The following is a 17,500-nucleotide window of genomic DNA, read 5'->3' on the forward strand; positions in this document are numbered from 1 at the left end:
AGAGAAGCCGGAAATCCACGTCGTCATCTGTACTGAAGATGCACTCTCGTTGAGTAGAAAAGCGTTCTTTTCTACTCAAGGATTCTATCTATAAGTTTGCCCGCATCAATATTTCAACAGGAGGGAAAGTGACAGCCAGCCACCCAAAAAAATGAGTCCGGGCCAATGGAACGAGAAAGATGCAACCAGAAAACAAGTTAATGACAGCAGCGCCATGGCAGCCTGTGGAGGGGGGTGTGGAGGGGGGGGGGGCGGGGGGCGCTGGAGCGGAGCTGAGGCAAGGTCAACAGGGTCACCGTTGTTTGACAGATGAGCTCTGCTGCCGGGCTCGGGGGTGACCTCGCTTTCAACCTCACTTACGCACGCAGACACACACACACACGCGCGGACGCACGCGCGCCCGGACATGCATGGATGCGCACACACGTGCTGAATCTGAATCTCAACGTACAGGTTGCGTGACAGGGAAGGTGGTCGGTCGGCGACGACGGTGTCAGCAGAGCCATCGCCGGTGAACCGTGAATGGCCTTGCGCTGTCACCCTTGGGCATAAGCCATCAGGAGAGTGTGTGACACGACACAAACACTCACACCCGCACACACACTCTCTCTCACCATTAAACACTTAAAACATCTCACCTCCCTGACCACTGCGTTAAGCCCGTTTGACCACAAATAGACCCCTATTTCACTTCGCGCCACAACACAACGATTCATGAACACACACACACACGCACACACACACACACGCACACACACACACACACACACACACACCCACGCACACACACACACACACACACGCACACGCACACACACGCTCCATCGAACACCAGCAGCACCACAAACACGGGGTGACACGCTACTCATCACACCAGCAGCACTCTGTCCTTCCCACGGTATGTCCCCCTGTCCCCAGGGACACTTGATGGAGGGAGGATGGACAGAGAGAGAGAGAGAGAGAGAGAGAGAGAGAGAAGAGGATGGACAGAGAGAGAGAGAGAGAGGATGGACAGAGAGAGAGAGAGAGAGAGAGAGAGAGAGAAGAGGATGGACCGAGAGAGAGAGAGAGAGGAGGATGGACAGAGAGAGAGAGAGAGAGAGAGAGAGAGAGAGAGAGAAGAGGATGGACCGAGAGAGAGAGAGAGAGGAGGATGGACCGAGAGAGAGAGAGAGAGAGAGAGAGAGAGAGAGAGAGAGAGAAGAGGATGGACAGAGAGAGAGAGTGAGAGAGAGAGAGAGAGAAGAGGATGGACAGAGAGAGAGAGAGAGGAGGATGGATGGAGAGAGAGAGAGAGAGAGAGGGGAGGATGGATGGAAGGAGAGAGAGAGAGAGAGAGAGAGGGGAGGATGGATGGAGAGAGAGAGACTTTTGATGCTCTTTAATGAGACGTCCTTACAAAACACTAAACATCACCCAAATTAAAACCACACAGTTATCAACTTAAAAGAGAGAGAGAGAGAAAGAGAGAGAGGATGGATGGATGAAAATATGAACATCCAGGAAGCTTGTGGGGGGGTGGGGGTGGGGGGGGGGAATCCGGGAATCAATCCTGTCCCCCAGCCAAGCCACCATTAGTCCAGGCGCAGGCCATGAATCAGAACTGAGATCCAAAAACACTACTCCTCCCCCTGCCCTTTCCCGGCGCTATACTGTAGTGACCACCCGAGCGTGACCTCCGAACCAGGAAGAGAAGCCCTCCGCCAGGACCGCCCCCCTCCCCGCCCCCGTCCAGACCGAACAGCAGCTCGGCAATCCGCCGCCACCGGAAGGTCCGCGGTCAGCGATGGGGGCGTGCTTCCGTATGCCTGCGCCCTCTGCTCGGCCGATCCCGGGGCGATCTCTAACCTCTGGGTTAACCCAATTAGCGGCACACACACACAGACACGCGCTCGCACACACACACACACACACACACACACATCCCGGGCACTGTAATTGGCGGGCCGCTGTGAATGGGTGGGAAATGTGGAGAAGCCGGCAGAGGTAGAAAGGTGATTAATTTAGCAGAGACGAGGTCGATGGGCGACTAAATCACCGCGCCTCAGCAGGAATTTAATTTCCCTGATTCCCTCGGCCTTGGCCTCGGCCTCGCAAGCTGATTGGCCGTGGGTGGGTGGGGGTGGGGTTCTAAGTGACGGAGGTCGGGCAAGTGAAGGGCTTCATTACGGGAGGATGCGGCAGGACCCAAGGACCCCCGACTCTCCCACAAGCCACCGGAGGATGGGAGGAGAGGAGAAGGGAGGAGAGGATGGGAGGAGAGGAGAAGGGAGGAGAGGGTGGAAGGAGAGGAGAAGGGAGGAGAGGATGGGAGGAGAGGAGAAGGGAGGAGAGGGTGGGAGGAGAGGAGAAGGGAGGAGAGGATGGGAGGAGAGGAGAAGGGAGGAGAGGATGGGAGGAGAGGAGAAGGGAGGAGAGGGTGGGAGGGGTGTGAGGGGAGGGGGGGGGGCAGGACAGGGAGCCTGGGGAAAGCTCGGCTAACACGTCTGTAGGATGAGGACTAGATCAGTTCAGACGGTTCTGAATAGGGACTCGCCACCATCACTCAGAGAAAGATTCGATGGGATTCGGTTACAGCCTTGTGAGACTGGCCTGATCTTACTAGCTCACTTTCACTTCCTCTCTGCAGATCAGTCTGGACTTCCCCCTCTCTCGAACAGTAGCGGTTCTAGCAAGCTTTACCTGGGGTGGCAAAAGGATGGCAGGGGTTCCAGCTGGTAGCGCGGACGTTACCTCCCCCAAATAGGGCGGTAACTGGGGTGGCAAGGCCTTTTTCAGGGATGGCGGCTGCCCCCCACCCCAGAACCACCATTGATCTCGAATGAATATTGTGGGCGGGAATACTTGCCTTGACAGACTAACTCCTTCAGCCAATTAGCATAACGAAACTTTTGCCAAGTCCAGCCAGAAGAACAGCGAAAAGGTCTTTTCCTCCGAGAAACGCAACTAGTGCATACTCTTGTTCTTGTTTAATTGTTATTATTGAGTCTATTTCTGCAATAACTGCACTTATGGCTGTGTTTAATCTACTAACGTTAACGTTACCGGTCATTGCTATTGGAGACTTTTACCAGCAGCCTGTATTTAATTTTCATGCATCAACTATGAGAACCAATCAGGAGCTACGTTCTACTGGAGTGCAGAAAAGCAGTCAGAACACAGTCTGTGATTGGCCCGGTCATCAGAGAGTAATTGGAGAGAAATCGTTGGAGAGAGATGGAAGTCCAGACTGACCAGCAGAGAGAAATGCATTCCAGCGGAGAACTCACAAGATCAGGATGGTCTCACAAGGCTAGGATACACTCTCTCAGAATCTGTCTGCATGAATATGGTATACATTAAAGAGAAATAACACCTAGGAGGTGGAGACGACACCCCGCTGTAGTCCTAACTGACCTGGACTACGCGGACGACATCAGTCTGCTCTCCGACCACGTAGAGAAAGCACAGGAACTCCAAGGCCGGCCTTCGGCTAACTGCCAAGATAACCGAGGTAATCGCCTACAACATCCTCCCGGACCATCCACCTCTAACAACAACAGGAGGCGTTGCTCTGAGGGAAGTCAATGTCTTCAAACACCTGGGCTTATGGGTCAACTCCGAAGCAAGACCTTAAAGTGAGGAAGGCGCGTGCGTAGAAGGCCCTGAGCGGCCTGGTCCTAACCCTAACCATCCCCCGACAAATCTAACTCAGCTTCTTCTATGTGAGGGTAGAGTCTGTTCTCCTATGGCGGCTCCTACCAGCAGTGTTTTGGATCAGAGGGGTAGAACCAGCAGTGTTTTGGATCAGAAGGGTAGAACCAGCTGTGTTCTGGATCAGACGGGTAGAACCAGCTGTGTTCTGGATCAGGTGGGTAGAACCAGCTGTGTTCTGGATCCGAGGGGTAGAACCAGCTGTGTTCTGGTTCAGAGGGGTAGAACCAGCTGTGTTCTGGATTAGACCGGTAGAACCAGCTGTGTTCTGGATCAGAGGGGTAGAACCAGCTGTGTTCTGGATCAGAGGGGTAGAACCAGCAGTGTTCTGGATAAGAGGAGTAGAACCAGCTGTGTTCTGGTTCAGAGGGGTAGAACCAGCAGTGTTCTGGATCAGAGGGGTAGAACCAGCTGTGTTCTGGATTAGACCGGTAGAACCAGCTGTGTTCTGGATCCGAGGGGTGGAACGAGGGAACCGGGCTTGTGTTTTTAGTCCGGAAAACACCGCCTTCTATGTTTAGTTGCAAGACAAATTTAGCGCTCTGTGATATTTTTATCCCCGGATCAATAGTCTCGCGGAGGCTATGTTTAGATGCGCCAGATCTAACGCTGGCACTTCGGATCCCGTCAAAACTGGTGAAGTGCAGCCATTCTCGCTTCAGCTCATCACACAAGCTGCTAATAAGCTGGATGTGTGGATGAATAATTTCCGTGGAAAGTGCCTCGCGGTGGTTTGGCTTCAGCGCCGAGCGGTTTCGCTGTCTTTAAAACAACTGACCTACAGTAGCTACAGCCCGGCTGTGTAGAGCGAGACAGCTGACCCTAGAGACGGAGGAGGATCTTATTCCTCCAAACCAAAGTCAATTAGGTTTAAACACAAACATGCACACCCACACACACACAGAGGGAGCCCTGTCGGCCTGCGCCTGGGGTGATGGGGTGAGTTTGAGAGTGTTTCTGAATTACAGGGAGGAGAGGCAAGAAGATGAAGTAACGATTATATTAATTACAGATCTGTAGTGTGGGGGAGTAAAAGCCTCCCGCGATGCCTCACTAATAATGGATGAGGACGGAGAGAGAGGGGGAGAGAGAGAGCAGGAAAGAGAGCAAGGGACAGACAGAGAGGGAGGAGGAGAGAGAGATGTCAGTTTGAGGGTCCTGGCTGCACTCTGGTTTCTCCGCACCCGGGGCATGTCAACGAGAAGGGCTGTCCCCAGAGGTGGCACGTCCCCGCACTAATGAAGATGTGACAGGGGCCGGGGAGAGAGGGAGGGACAGACCGGCCGGCCGTGACCAGCAGAGGGAGCCGGGAGAGAGGGAGGGAGGGATGGAGGGAGAGAGGGAGAGAAGGAGGGAGGGAGAGAGGGAGGGAGAGAGGGAGAGAGGGAGGGAGAGAGAGATGGAGGGAGAGAGGGATGGAGGGAGAGAGGGAGAGAGGGAGGGATGGAGGGAGAGAGGGAGAAAAGGAGGGAGGGAGAGAGGGAGGGAGGGAGAGAAGGATGGAGAGAGGGAGGGAGGGAGAGAGGGAGGGAGGGAGAGAAGGAGGGAGGGAGGGAGGGAGAGAGGGAGGGATGGAGGGAGGGAGAGAGGGAGGGATGGAGAGAGGGAGAGAGGGAGGGAGAGAGGGAGGGAGGGAGGGAGGGAGGGAGGGAGGGAGGGAGGGAGGGAGGGAGAGCCAAACGGAACGCAGGAGCAGAAAGACGCTCGGCCGGGACGGGAAGCGCCTGAGACGGGACGCGGAGGAAGAGTGACAGACGGCGCCGGAGCCGGTGGAGACGGACAGGTGAGTCGGCTCAAGATGGTTCTGGACAGGCGGGCTAGTCTGAGGCCGTCAGTTTGAGATTGTTAGTGCGTTCTGTTTTTAGATGAGAGCCGTTGAATAATACAACGACACCGGTGCGGACGGGCGGGGCCTAGCGATGCGGCCGGCCCTGGACAGAGAGCCGGTCGGCGTGAGGACTCACCAGAGAGCTGGTGTAGCTGGGGTCCGAGGTGTCGTCTTGGAGGTAGCGAGACAGGCCGAAGTCGGACACCTTGCACACCAGGTTGCTGTTGACCAGGATGTTGCGGGCGGCGAGGTCGCGGTGCACGTAGTTCATCTCCGACAGGTACTTCATCCCGGCCGAGATCCCGCGCATCATCCCCACCAGCTGGATGACGGTGAACTGGCCGTCGTTTTGCTACAGGACACGAATAAACAATGACGACAACAAACAAACAAACAAGACACGCGGGAGACTGTTAGCACTCCTCCATCAGATACGAAAACCAAACAAACATGAGACTGAATGCTTGTTTTAGAAACGCCCGTGTCACCATAAAGTCTCTTCCTAAGATTTGAACCTTGAGAGTTTGATAAAAGCAACTAAGAAACATACTAAACTGTCTTAAAACTCAGTTTTAGGCCATATTTCTATAATAGAAATATGGCCTAAAACTGAGTTTTAAGACAGATTAGTATCTCAAAGGTTTTTATCTGTTTCAAAAGGAATCTGTACTAAAAAAAAAAAAAAAAAAAAATTATATATATATATATATATATATATATGTATATATTTATATATATATATATATATATATATATATAGAGAGAGAGAGAGATTTTTTAGCACAGATTCCTTTTGAAACAGGACACTAAGCCATGACAAGATAAGGCTGATAGGTCTTCACAGAGCCAGTAAGTGTTGCAAGTGTTACTATTTGAATTCCATGTCTTTGAGTATTCATCTGGAGTGAACTGGCTCTGGCCTGAATTCACATCGGAAAGTCAGACTCTGGAAATGATTCCTCAAACGCCGTTAGCTGCCGTCTTCCCTTAATGTACCTGTCAGCCACGTGGCGTACAACCCAACGCACACTCCTCCTACTGCGCTTCCTCGGTGAGCTGCGATTGGTCGGCTCGTCCCGGGGGGGGCCCCCGCTCCCAGATTAGAAAAGCCTACAGACGCATCCTTGTCACCGCAGACAGGAAGTAAGGGCACGTTCCGTGGCGAAGGTACGAGACGTGCTGTCACGCCCCCGGGCACGCAGACTTTGTGACCAACAGCCTTAGCTGCCTGTCCATATTTGAATATGACCTACTTCCTGTACAAGGCAAGTGGATGTTTCTGTTTTCGGACGTCTGAAGGCGTCCTCTTGAAATCGGCCCTTTTTATTTCCCCGTCACGCCGTCAGAACAGAGAGGCTCTTTTCTCGCCTTTCATTTCCTTTCAACCTGAAGAGGAGGATTCGTTTCCAGAACCTCAAATTGGATTCCTCAGGCCGATTCCCTCTGTCTGGAAGACAGCCCAGCCTCTACTCCAGCCCTAACCTCAGCCTCTACCCCAGCCCTAACCCCAGCCTCAGCCTCTACCCCAGCCTCTACTCCAACCCTAACCCCACCCTCAGCCTCTACTCCAGCCCTAACCCCAGCCTCTACTCCAGCCCTAACCCCACCCTCAGCCTCTACCCCAGCCCTAACCCCAGCCTCAGCCTCTACTTCAGCCCTAACCCCACCCTCAGCCTCTACCCCAGCCCTAACCCCACCCTCAGCCTCTACCCCAGCCCTAACCCCACCCTCAGCCTCTACCCCAGCCCTAACCCCAGCCTCAGCCTCTAATCCAGCCCCAACGCTAAACTCAAACCCAGCCTCAGCCTCTACTCCGGCCCTAACCCCAGCCTCAGCCTCTACCCCACCCCTAACCCCAGCCTCAGCCTCTACTCCAGCCCTAACCCCAGCCTCAAACCCAGCCCCAGCCCTAGCCCCAGCCTCTACTCCAGCCCTTGCCCTAACCCCAGCCCCGGCCCAAGCCCCAGCCTCAGAACCTGCCTGTGTGAATGCCTGGAGGAACAGGCTTTGAACCCGACACACACTAACAAACACAGAGAGTGGGTGAGATCTATGGGAACAGCGGCCGGATGTGGCGGCTAGCAAAGCCAACTTCAAACAGTCCCTTTAAACCAGCACTAGATCAAACGGGAGGGGAGGAACCAACCCATGAGATTGAGGGGTGGAGGGGGGCGGCCTGAATATTGATTGAGCTGCATGTCCGCCCATTCCCAGCTACAAGAGAGAGAGTGAACGGTCCATTATCAGCTCCGGGCTTGAATGGTGAAATTAGAGCAGGATGACATTGGCTATTCCGCTCATCGTCAAATGTGGAGCCAAGGACTTGTGTTCAGTGTGTCGTAGCCTACAGTATGCTCTGGTGGTGTTCAGTGTGTCGTAGCCTACAGTATGCTCTGGTGGTGTTCAGTGTGTTGGAGCCTACAGTATGCTCTGGTGGTGTTCAGTGTGTCGTAGCCTACAGTATGCTCTGGTGGTGTTCAGTGTGTCGTAGCCTACAGTATGCTCTGGTGGTGTTCAGTGTGTCGGAGCCTACAGTATGCTCTGGTGTTCAGTGTGTCGTAGCCTACAGTATGCTCTGGTGGTGTTCAGTGTGTCGTAGCCTACAGTATGCTCTGGTGGTGTTCAGTGTGTCGTAGCCTACAGTATGCTCTGGTGGTGTTCAGTGTGTCGGAGCCTACAGTATGCTCTGGTGGTGTTCAGTGTGTCGTAGCCTACAGTATGCTCTGGTGGTGTTCAGTGTGTCGTAGCCTACAGTATGCTCTGGTGGTGTTCAGTGTGTCGGAGCCTACAGTATGCTCTGGTGGTGTTCAGTGTGTTGTGAGGCCTGCTCTCTGTGTGTAATTGGGGTACTTGTTGGGGTAATTGTGTAAGCTGACTTATTGTGTAAATGTTAATTTAAAAACTTGTTAATTTAAAACTTATTTTTCGTAATTTGGCAATTTGTAATTTATCCAGTTTATCTGTATCAAGCATAACATTGGATCTGGCAGCAACATTTCTGCCGGCTCCAAGATTATGCTACATATAAACTCAATTTCCAAATTCCAAATTTACAATTTACAAACATTATAATTTCACAAATGAACACAAATGACCCAATAAGTACCCATTCTATACTTGAGTCAGTAAGTGTGGAGCAGTTCCCATGCTGCGCAGTGGCGTGCTCATCTTGCGGCGTTTAGAAGTCTGATGCACCCGACTGATACAACTGTCCCCCCCCCAAGGGAACAGCCACTGCAAGGCGCTAATCATCTCGGGTCGTTGGCCGTCCTGATCCTCTCAAACCATCCCTCTGACTCAAGACAGCAGGTGGGCTGATGAGACCAATAGAAAGCCAGCGTACTGGGAAATGCCCTGCCACTCACCAATAGAAAGCCAGCGTTTTGGGAGGTGCCCTGCCACTCACCCTGAGGAAAGAGTCCAAGGCTCCGTTCTCCATGAACTCCGTGACGATCATGACCGGCCGGCTCTTGGTGACCACGCCCTCCAGGCGGATGATGTTGGGGTGGTCGAACTGGCCCATGATTGACGCCTCGGACAGGAAGTCCCGCCTCTGCTTCTCCACATAGCCCGCCTTCAGGGTCTTGATGGCCACGTAGATCTCCCTCTTCCCAGGCAGCTTCAGACGGCCTTTGTACACCTCCCCAAACTCTCCTGGGAGGGAGGGAGGGAGAGAGAGAGAGAGAGAGAGAGAGAGAGAGAGAGAGAGAGAGAGAGAGAGAGAGAGAGAGAGAGCAGAGAGAGAGAGAGAGAGAGAGAGAGAGTGTCTGGGTTAATATGCTACTCTGGTCTGATATGCTACTCAGGGTTGATGTGCTAGTCTGGGTTGATATGCTAGCCTGGGTTGATATGGTAGTCTGGGTTGATATGGTAGTCTGGGTTGATATGGTAGTCTGGGTTGATGTGCTAGTCTGGGTTGATATGGTAGTCTGGGTTGATGTGCTAGTCTGGGTTGATGTGCTAGCCTGGGTTGATATGCTAGCCTGAGTTGATGTGCTAGCCTGGGTTGATATGCTAGCCTGGGTTGATGTGCTAGTCTGGGTTGATATGCTAGCCTGGGTTGATATGCTAGTCTGGGTTGATGTGCTAGTCTGGGTTGATATGCTAGCCTGGGTTGATACAGTATGCTAGTCTGGGTTGATATGCTAGCCTGGGTTGATATGCTAGCCTGGGTTGATATGCTAGTCTGGGTTGATATGCTAGTCTGGGTTGATGTGCTAGTCTGGGTTGCTAGTCTGGACTGATATGATAGTCTGGGTAGTTACTCTGAATTGATGTGATAGCCTGGGTTAATATGCTAGTCTGGGTTGATATGCTAGTCTGGGTTGATATGCTAGTCTGGGTTGCTAGTCTGGTTGATATGGCAGTCTGGATTGCTAGTCTGGTTGATATGGCAGTCTGGATTGCTAGTCTGGGTTGATATGGCAGTCTGGATTGCTAGTCTGGGTTGATATGCCAGTCTGGATTGCTAGTCTGGGTTGTGTGTGTGTGTCTGGATTTGTCTCCCCATGGCTCCCTGGCGATCCTTGCTACAGCGCGGCTGTTCTGACTCCTGCTAGCCCTCCATCGCAGATGCAAACTCAAGAACAACAAGCAGGTGGAATCACCAAAAATAAATATCTGCCATCTTGTTGATTAATCCTCGCCAGGCGCGAAGTAACGATACCACGGCACAAAATCAATAAAAACGGAAATCCTTAATTAGCCCCAACCTGCCCCCCCCGCCCCCCTCCCCTCCCCATCCTCCACCTCCTCCTCTTGGCTCTCCTCCTTCCTGAGCTTCCCTGGTCCTGTTTCCTCACACCTGGAGCTATTCCGGGGCCCGGCTCATTACCCGGACAGGGGGTGGGGGTGGGGGGGGGGGGGAGGTTGGGCGGAGGTGTGTATTTCAGTCTCTGTATGAATCAACACGTACCAGCATGTCCTCCATGCCGTGCCCCCCCCCGCTGAGGGAGTCTGGGGTCTGGGGGGGGGGGGGGGGGTGTCTGTACCAGGCCTATTTCAGCTGGTGATGAAAGCCTCACGCCTCACCAAGACTGTGGTATACTTATACTTACTGTATACTTATTACCTTACCTGACAGAATACCTGTTGAATCTATGTAGGCAATGTACTAAAAAACAACATAAGAGACTTAAATTGATTAAAATTATATTATAATATAGTATGTACATGTGTATATATATATATATATATATATATATATATATATATACACAGTATTAGCTGAGTTTGATCACATAAAATATATATATAACTTATATTAAGACTAATTATCATGTTATTACCAGCTAATAACGAATAATTATAGCTCAGCTAATGTTTAAATGAACGTGCAGCAGGTGAGCGCTGGCCTGTGAGCTGTGTTCCTGTCAGCTCTGCCTCCGTGGGGAGGGGCTGGAGGGGAGGGACGGCTGCTGCTGGCAAGCTGGAGGTATTTCTGGAACCTTCTGGCCGCGGGACAGCTGGCCTAGATGCTGCCGGGGCTCCTGACACGGCTCCGTGACAGACCTACTGCTGACGGGGCCTGCTGTTGCATAATGTGCTGGAGGGCCAGGGTTTTGGAGGGGTGTGTGTGTGTGTGTGTGTGTGTGTTCTGAACAGGATTATGACAATGACAAAACAAGAACACCCAAACATGAGCGTGTGTCACGAATACATGAATAAACCAGAGTGCGTAACATGGAAAACTGACACGTAAACACACACACGCACACGCACACACGCACGCACACACACACACACACACACACACACACACACACACACACACACACACACACACACACACACACACACACACGTGCACCCACCAAACACGCAAACAAACCCCTAAAAAACAAACATACACACTCACAAGCACACAGCCTTCCAACACCTCCGCGCCTATCCCCGAGTGTGTGTGTGTGTGTGTGTGTGTGTGTGTGTGTGAGTACCTGCGCCGATGACCTCTTCGATCTTCACGGTGGAGACGTCGATCTCCTTGGCGAACTCGCGGACCGCCTCGTTGGGGTCCTCGTAGGTGAAGGGGTCGATGTAGATCTTCATGCCCGGCGAGCCTGAGAAGTGGTTCGGGCAGCCCATTGGGGAAGGGCAGTTAGACATGTCGGCCCGCAAAGAGAGCTCTAGAACAACCAAAGTGCTCAGTGAACATTCCGGAAAACAGTTGGTTGCAGTTACTGTATTGAATGCTGCAAGATGGCGGTGGTGGTGATGATGATGATGGCAGTGATGGGGGAGAGAGTCAGTTAGTGGCAGCTGGACAATCAGGACTTCATATTAATTGCGTGGATGTGTGACGCGGTCGCCGGCGATTCATAATCGATCTGCTGGAGGAATGGGTCGAACTGAAGCGCACGGTCACGCGCGTGGCGGTCTGCTCTGTCTACCAGAAACAAGCACCCTTCTTCCCCCTAATCCAACAAAATGGTGGCCTGATGAATCGTACACTGAGCTCGCAGATACTAGCAGAGAGGGCCAGGAGAGAGAGGAAGAGAGAGAAAGAGAGAGGGAGAGAGGGAGAGAAAGAGAGGGAGAGAAAGAGAGAGGGAGAGAGAGAGGGAGAGAGAGAGGGAGAGAAAGAGAGATAGAGGGGGAGAGAAAGAGAGAGAAAGAGAGAGAGGGAGAGAAAGAGAGAGAGAGAGGGGGAGAGAAAGAGAGCATTAAAGAGAGAGAGGAAAGAGAGAGAGGGGGGGGGGGGGGAGAAAGGGTGAGGTAAAAACGCAGAGCGCTTTCCCTCTTGTCTTCTCTGTTTACACTACTGGTCTGGGCTCTTGATAACAGAGCAGCCAATTTCCCTGCTACAGTATCTCCCCCCATAGCAGCCTGGTGAAGAGCCAGAGAGCTGCTGTATCAAGCGCCTCTTTAGGGCAGTCTGTGATAGGTGTGCTCAGCTCAGCTCAGTTCAGTTCAGTTCAGTTCAGCAGCCAGGGACGGTAGACGCCCCACCACCCCACCCCCACCCCCCTTCCCTCCCCCCATGAATTGCTTGCTTGTTTCTGGGGCAGATCTGACAGGCGGGGGGGGGGGGGGGAGGGGGCAACACACAGGTTCAGTACACACACACACACACACACACACACACATGCAAACACACGCACACAAACACACACACACACGCAAACACACACACAAACACACACACAGCGGCACATCATGGAGCCGACCAGACAACAGGCATCAAATGATAATTTTCAGCTACGACACCGAGGGGCTTTTCAGACGTGTTCAGCTGAACAGAGCCATGTTTGGAATACAGCCTTTGTTATTACCTCAATTTGGACTCCATTCATCCAATTTGGATTTCATTTGCATGGTGTGTGTGTGTGTGTGTGTGTGTGTGTGTCCTTGTTGGGTCTCTAGTGGCAGGAAGAGGCGTGATGTGTGTTGTGGTTGGGATCAAGGCAACTCCCCTCACAGTTACAGGACTACCTGCAGTGGATCAGCCGTGTGGATGTGATCACTGATCTGATAACCATACGGATGGGATTTTGAAATGAATCCATCGGAGGGCCGGTTGGTTTGCACATCCCATAATGCCATTCCAGACACAAGTGTCGCCAAGCAACCCTCTCAGCAGCGCTGTTGGGCGGCGCTCAAAATCCCAGCGTGAAACATCAACACACAAACACTGCCGGGCGCGCGCGCACAAATCCGTCGCTTTTAATTCTGCATATTTCATTCAGTCGTCTTTCATGTGTAATTTAAACGGAAACCGTTTGCAGCTCAGCCCTGTTTAAAACGACTTCTCTCTCCGAAGCCCACAGACTAAAAAGTAAATAAATGGATCAAAGCTTTAATATTTCACGGCTCCGTGATGTGAGCCTGTGGAGAAAACACATCCAGAGGCCTGATGGGAAAAAAAAGAGTACACAGCTCTGCAGCAGTGCCTTGTGGGTAAGGACGAGCCCCCTCCTCACAAACGGAGATGGGTCACAGACGTCTGCACGTCCACGGCTGACACACACGCGCACGCACACACACACACACACACACACACACACACACACACACACACACACACACACACACACACTCTCTCTCTACGCCTCTGTTTCACATCTGTGGACATAGCTATCTAATTGATAGCTCTGGCACGCACAATTAACCATCGCAATCAACACAATGAAGTAGCCTATGGCCGTCCCATCACGAATATGCACACACAACTCAATACTCCCAACATGGCTCCAGGCCTTCCATATGCCACTCTATCCACTGGATTGTATTCAAACATCTTGAAGAGCCAACATAATATATAGTCTGAGGATTTCGTGGGCCTGATGTATTCTATACAGCATAGACACATTAATCTGCTCTCCAGCTGTGTGAATGAACGCTCTTCCCATCATAAACACAGTTAATTAGAAGGCGTTGATGTGAGGAACATTTATCAGACACACACAGAGACTGATTAGTGTGTGAGAGAGAGAGAGAGAGAGAGAGAGAGAGAGAGAGCTTCAGTCGGCAAATCGTACAGTATCCACACCGGATCGAGTCTGGATGCTTAATCTCTTATTTCATTTCTCCTCTTTATTCCTCTGGATTAAAGTGTATTTGACTTTATCAGGCCTCTTACCTCTCAGAGTGAAATGGAAGCCAGCCTGCCCAATCGGTGGTGACAGAGCAGGTTTTTGGCCCAATCAGATTCAATCCAGACTATGTGAAACTACAACAACCGCTCCGCCAAAGACGATTGTGATTGGTTTAAAAAAAATACAGATCACTAACATTTTTAGCATAAGTCAATGGAGTTTAACATTGGGAAAAGTAGCCTTGTGGCTAGAGGACATTTTCTGACTGGGAGTGAGAGATGATGACAGTATTTTGAAGTCGCTAGCTACACGTACAGAAGTAATTTAACCACAGTTTAGTCTATGTCTTCTAGGGACGGGAATTGTCAGGGACCTCACGATTCAATACTATCCTGATAAGGTGCAGATTTGATATAATATTAAATTTTTTGTAGTTATTGCGTCTCTGTAAGTATTGCGAATCAATATTACAATTTATTGCAGAACCAATCCAAAGTCTTTAGGGTGTAGGTTTGTTCAGGTTTAAACCAATCCGTAGCAGTAGGCGTAGGTTTGCTAGTGGCGTTTCTTGTTGACATTCTAGAGATCTTGAACATATAAATCCACAGACGATTGCAGAGAACTCTGATGGTCTGGTATTTCTAGATTTCTATACTTCTCTCCCCCGCCCCCCCGCCCCCCCCCCTCTCCTCCCTCTCTCCCCCTCTCTCACCTCCCTCTCTCCCCCCTCCTCTCCTCCCTCTCTTCTCCCTCTCTCCTCCTATCCTCCCTCTCTCATCCCTCCTACTCTCTCCCCCCTCATCCTCATCTTCCTCTTTCCCTTCAAGAAGACAAGATGAAGAACAAGAGCACTAACATAATACCCTAACAAACAAAAATCAACAACAACAACCCCGGTCTGAACCCACAGCACTTGTTTGGTATGTCACCAGGATGGGAAACATCTCCTGTTTAATTCTCCCACACTGAATTCTGTAATTGCTAAACTGCCCATCAAATCTTGAGCGAAAAGTGCCCAAACAATCCTTGGCAGTTGTTGTGACTGTTGCAGGGAGAACGAGTGCCCTGAACAGGAGAGCACTTACCAATGGTTTTCTCTCCACTCCAAATTGCTCATTTGACGATCAGAGCTGTTTTTTTGTTTATTTCCACCACTTGTGTTAATTGCGTTTGTTTTCCCAAAGCTACCCTGTGTCACAATTAACTCCTCTGAGAGTTGTTATGTGAAAGAAGTAAAAAAAAGAACACATTTTCTCTCCCTCCTCTGCAGCTGTGTTAATGAGCTCCGGGCTCCTGCTTGAGCCGTGACAAACATGGGTCCGTGTTAAAACGCTCTGCCATGTCAGACTAACCTAGCCTAGCTCCAGTCTACCCAACCTGGACAAACAGTACAGTATGCACCTTTTGAATATGTGTTTGTTCCCATTTCAGTGGGTGTTCACGTTTCAGTGAACGCGTGTGTGTGTGCGTGTGTGTGGGCGTGCGTGTATCCCTCTAGGGGGTCTTGTTCTCTGTAGCCTACGTCAGTAACCAGAGCATGACAGAATTACGGCTCAATTGCTACGTCTAGCCGTGAGAGACTAGTGTCAATCAACGTCATTTAGAGCAGGAAAGGGATGATTTAGCCCCTCGGATGTCATTCAGGGCTAGTCTGATGGCCAGCACCACCCGCAAGATACTGTAGCTAGCGCTGCCTGGTAGTTAGCAAGCATCGCCTGTTACTGTAGCTAGCTAGCGTTGCCTGTATTTTATTGTTTTTTTTAATAGTACAATTGCTCGAAGCACTTTAAGCTGATGCAGGTCTCCACTTGGACTCCTTGTACATCAGGGACAGCGATGGAAATTTTCGCTTTTATCCCTGACATTGCAGACATACTGTATGTTTTATATATACTGATCGTAATTGCTTTTGTCAAATAAATCAAATCAAAGTTAGCTAGCTAGCGTCGCCTGTTTGCTAGCTAGCGTCGGCTAGCCGTCAGACTAGCTCAGAACATCACATAGCATGCATTCGATCTGCAAGATGAGGACGTAGGGTGATAACAGCGAGAGGCAGAAGCTCTCCGTAACCACTGGTCTCAGGTCAGGCTGGTCTGTCTCCAGACCGCCGGTGAGGTGGCGGGGTCTGTCTCCAGACCAGGGGGTTAGGGGGAGCTTCTACCTGCTGCACGGTAGCAGTCTAGAGGGGTGAAGGGAGCATGGCTGAACTCACCTCTTCCTGTGCTGTAATGCTGCAGCTTGTCGCTGTACACCGCCTCCTTGGTGTACGCCCGCTTCCTGGAACGAGAAGGGAGGGTGAGAGAGAGAGAGAGAGAGAGAGAGAGGGAGTGGGGCAAAAGAGAGAGGGAGCAACAGACAGAGATGGGGACATAGATAAAGAGAGAGAGAGAGATAGAGAGAGAGAGAGAGAGAGAGAGAGAGAGAGAGAGAGAGAGAGAGGGGGGGGGACGCAACATAAAGATGGGGCTATAACTCTGTCTGTGGTGGACAGCTGGTTTCAGTCTGATTAAAGTCTCCGCCCACAACCATGGACAAAAGAAAAGAAAAAAGACAGGATCATATTCCATGAAATATAACTTGGCGAAACATGTGACTGCAGTTAATAAGTCCAGACCTCAGCGAGAGGGAGATAGAAAGAGAGGGAGAGAGAGAGAGAGAGAGAGAGAGAGATTAAAGGAGGAGTACAAGAGGGATTATCATATTGTGTGTGTGTGTGTGTGTGTGTGTGTGTGTGTGCGTGTCATCGAGGTCTGAGAACGACCCAGCGCTAATTGAATCAGTGGCTGTAGGGTTAGCGCCTCCAATTGAAGTCTAAGAAAATGAGCTGATTTTAATTAGCGCCCGATAGGATCTTCTCTCCTCTCATCCTCATCCGTGGCCTGCATCATCATCATCATCATCATCATCATCAAAAGAGTCAGGCGCCGTTTGATGGACGCTTTGCTTGCGTCACACAGGACGCTCTGGCAAAGTCACCTCAACAGAGGCGCCCATACCAACGGATGGGAAATTGACTTTTTTGTTTGAGTCGGTGACAGGGTTCAAACCAGAATGAATCCTTTGGTCCGCCGTGTGAAATGAATTATTCATTCGTATAGCTCACGGCAGCACTGCAGATCCATCTTCGCACGCACTCGCGCGCACACACACGCACACGCACCCACACACACACACACACACACACACAGTACCTGCTGCAGACGATGGAGATGGCCACCAGAGACACGATGAACACCACTCCTGCTGCAGCTGAGCCCGCAATCAGAGGAAGCTGCTCCCGTAACTCCGACTTAAAATCATCTGAGAGAGAGAGAGACAGAGAGAGAGAGAGACGGAGAGAGAGAGAGAGAGAGAAAGAGAGGAGAGAGAGAGACAGGAAAGAGAGAGAAAGAGAAAGAGAGAGACATAGAGAGACAGAGAGAGACGGAGAGAGAGAGAGGAGAGA

The 17,500-nt window shown here is 51.2% G+C and overlaps 1 protein-coding gene across 1 annotated transcript in view; it reads right to left on the reverse strand.

The window, feature by feature from the left end:
- Positions 1–17,500, reverse strand: part of LOC311316369 (ephrin type-B receptor 1-like) — a gene marked incomplete at both ends in the record, with an annotated part of 35,999 nt that overhangs the window by 8,757 nt on the left and 9,742 nt on the right. The window contains 6 exons of the mRNA XM_084447210.1: positions 1,738–1,850; positions 5,658–5,873; positions 8,928–9,175; positions 11,458–11,646; positions 16,268–16,332; positions 17,247–17,355. Of these exons, the coding sequence (XP_084303336.1) occupies positions 1,738–1,850; positions 5,658–5,873; positions 8,928–9,175; positions 11,458–11,646; positions 16,268–16,332; positions 17,247–17,355 (940 nt within the window). The remainder of the gene's footprint in view (positions 1–1,737; positions 1,851–5,657; positions 5,874–8,927; positions 9,176–11,457; positions 11,647–16,267; positions 16,333–17,246; positions 17,356–17,500) is intronic.

This window comes from Borostomias antarcticus (assembly GCF_949987555.1).
Source record: "Borostomias antarcticus genome assembly, chromosome: 12".
Classification (NCBI taxonomy): domain Eukaryota; kingdom Metazoa; phylum Chordata; class Actinopteri; order Stomiiformes; family Stomiidae; genus Borostomias; species Borostomias antarcticus.